Source organism: Engraulis encrasicolus, chromosome 24, assembly GCF_034702125.1.
Source record: "Engraulis encrasicolus isolate BLACKSEA-1 chromosome 24, IST_EnEncr_1.0, whole genome shotgun sequence".
Lineage (NCBI taxonomy): Eukaryota > Metazoa > Chordata > Actinopteri > Clupeiformes > Engraulidae > Engraulis > Engraulis encrasicolus.
In genome coordinates, this window is record NC_085880.1 from 29705266 (window position 1) to 29707765 (window position 2500).

Below are 2500 nucleotides of genomic sequence, written 5' to 3' on the forward strand. Positions count from 1 at the left end.
AATGAATGAATAAATGAATGAATGAACAAATAAATGAATGGGTGAATGTTCACATGTAGGCTACACAGGATGCTGTAAATAACACGGGAAAATATGTGCAAGCTTGGACACTTGTTCGAGAAGCGGTGTTGTCATCCCTCTCGACCAGCCACTGGGGGATAGTGAAGAAGAGAGGAGCAGAGCATGGAGACAGCAGCGGGGGGGATCTGGCAGAACGAAGGGCCCTCATGCTCTGAAAGCCGGCTATTTTCTGCTCCACGCTCCCCATTCAGCGCTGACCGGCTGCGACAAAAGTCTCCACACAAACCACAAAGCAATACCTGGAACTCGCCGGGGACGCGTACATGCAACGCGAAGAGAGGAGCCCCATGCTCTCTGCATGGGGAAAGGATGGGGCTTCATTGTGGAGGCCGGTGATAAAACAAACTGTTGCCCCGCTCGGCGGAGCTCCAGGCCCTGCCACTCCTTACTAATTCCGCGCAGAGGCACCCCGCTGTCACTTTTCGCTTGAACAGTGCACTGCTCAGGAAGACAAGCTTCACGGAGCCCCTGTAGACAATTCCTGAAGCGTTGTTTAGCCAGGCTGTGACCCCTTTCATGCTCTCTGTGTCCAATTGGCTTTGTGAATATTTTGTAAAAGCTTATGTAAGGAGAATGTTGCAACATCCCAGTCCGAGATAACCAGCCTCCTGTATGGTTAGCCTGCTCGCCGGTCAAACAGAAGAACTTAATAAAACGTTTTAGCACATGTTTGTCACACAAAGAGATGCTCACTTGAGTGATATATACGGGCCATTAAAGAACTTAATAAAGTTTGCGCGGGTAGCTAGGCGACCGAGACAGCGAGGTGCCCTTGGAGACCACAGTCGGAGGAGCCCCCCCGGTGCTCCTCGCGCTGAATTTCCCACGCCCTCCCCAAATCACCACCTCTCTTTGGACAGCTTCGCTTATGCGACTCTGTCATATTCCTGCGTGAAATAAAGTATGCGTAAACACAGCTGCTGTCCGGTTAGGCACATTTCCTCTGGAAAATGTGTTAGATAAAATACAGTTAGACCTTGTAGAGTAAGCACTGCCACAAGAGTAGGCTATGAACCCTGCTGAATCCGCGGGAGGTGCGGTAGTTTCGTGGTTTCTTGTGGCCACTTGTCAAATGTTTAATTGTCTCAGAGAAGAAATGTACCAAAGGAAGGGTGCTTCAGCCATCACATCCAGTGCAACCTTTTGATGTGACTTTAAAACCGAGCTGTTCATGTATGCAAGATTTAGCCTAAATCATATAGCCTTTATGTTTTAGCCATAGGCCTATTAAACACTTGATTTAGACATAGGCCCTACCAGTAAAAAGAACTGAATATTAGTTTACATCTGTGTGTGTGAGTGAGAGTTTATTTGGCGATGCACTTCTACTATTTCTGAAATGTACATGAAATTCCAGAAACATTTTATCCCCTGATTTTATTTCCAACGATTTGGAATGAATATGCGCAATAAGCGGCATCCGTTTACTTTTTGGGCTGCACATCACTTGTAGCCTTGGCCTACTCTGTTCACACAAGATGTATTCATTGTGACAGAGGATCCGTCTTCCCCAGGGAGCAATCATAATTTTGTGTGAGGGGAAATTGTGAGAAGCCAAGAGCTGCAAACTGCCTGCGTAAACGCACAATAAACACCTGTCATTCTCAACATTATCCTCTCTCCAAACAGCTTACAACTCATCTCACACTTCACGGGGAAGTGAGCAGTTGCACATGCCAGACTAACGGTTTCGAACGGTGACCAAAAAATCACTTTGAGCAATGCTCAAGACCAGACACAGTCGCTCACTTGCAAACCGAGCGTAACGCTGCTACATTCAGCTGGCGAAAGGCATGTCAAAAGCGCCCTTACCTTCGTCTAGCAAGCGTTCCAGGTGGTTGAAAATCCCACAGAAGTTCGGCAAACTGCTCATCAGTTTTTTATCATTCATCAACTGCATCAGATAGTCTGGGGTCGGTTTCGGCTTCTCTTTCGTTTCCATTTCCCCCACCATATTCCAGTCAGAGCGCAGTCAAGCCCCAAAGTACAACAAAAATCAAACAAATAAATACAAGCGGTATAAATTAATAAATAATGTATAAAAAAATAGCGACAGAATCACTTCGACACCGATTCTCTCTGATGTCCAAACACGATGAATGCAATGAGACAGTCTTCTGTTAGTGCTGCCAATTCCTCCAGGCTACGCACTGCACAACAATTCTGTTCAGTCGCTTGTCAGATAGATGTTCAAAAGCCAGACATGAAGGGAAATAAATAACCGGAGAAATAAACAAACAAAACAAAAATGCAAAGGAAATGGGACGAGGTAGCGTGATTTCCGCTTGATGCTTTTCTTGCCCTTATAGATCCACAAGTTACTCAGAATGAACTGAGGCAAAAGCCCAACTCCCGCGTGTGCACAGCTGGTCTACGATTTGTTTAAAATCTTCTGTCTCCCACCAAAGGATCGCTCCTT

The 2500-nt window shown here is 46.2% G+C and overlaps 1 protein-coding gene across 1 annotated transcript in view; it reads right to left on the reverse strand.

The window, feature by feature from the left end:
- The window catches only part of LOC134441525 (protein quaking-B-like), a 123323-nt gene that overhangs the window by 120657 nt on the left and 166 nt on the right, over window positions 1-2500 (reverse strand). The window contains exon 1 of the mRNA XM_063191877.1: window positions 1894-2500. This exon is cut by the window's right edge and continues 166 nt beyond it. Coding sequence (XP_063047947.1) covers window positions 1894-2035 — 142 coding nt within the window. The 5' untranslated portion in view covers window positions 2036-2500. The remainder of the gene's footprint in view (window positions 1-1893) is intronic.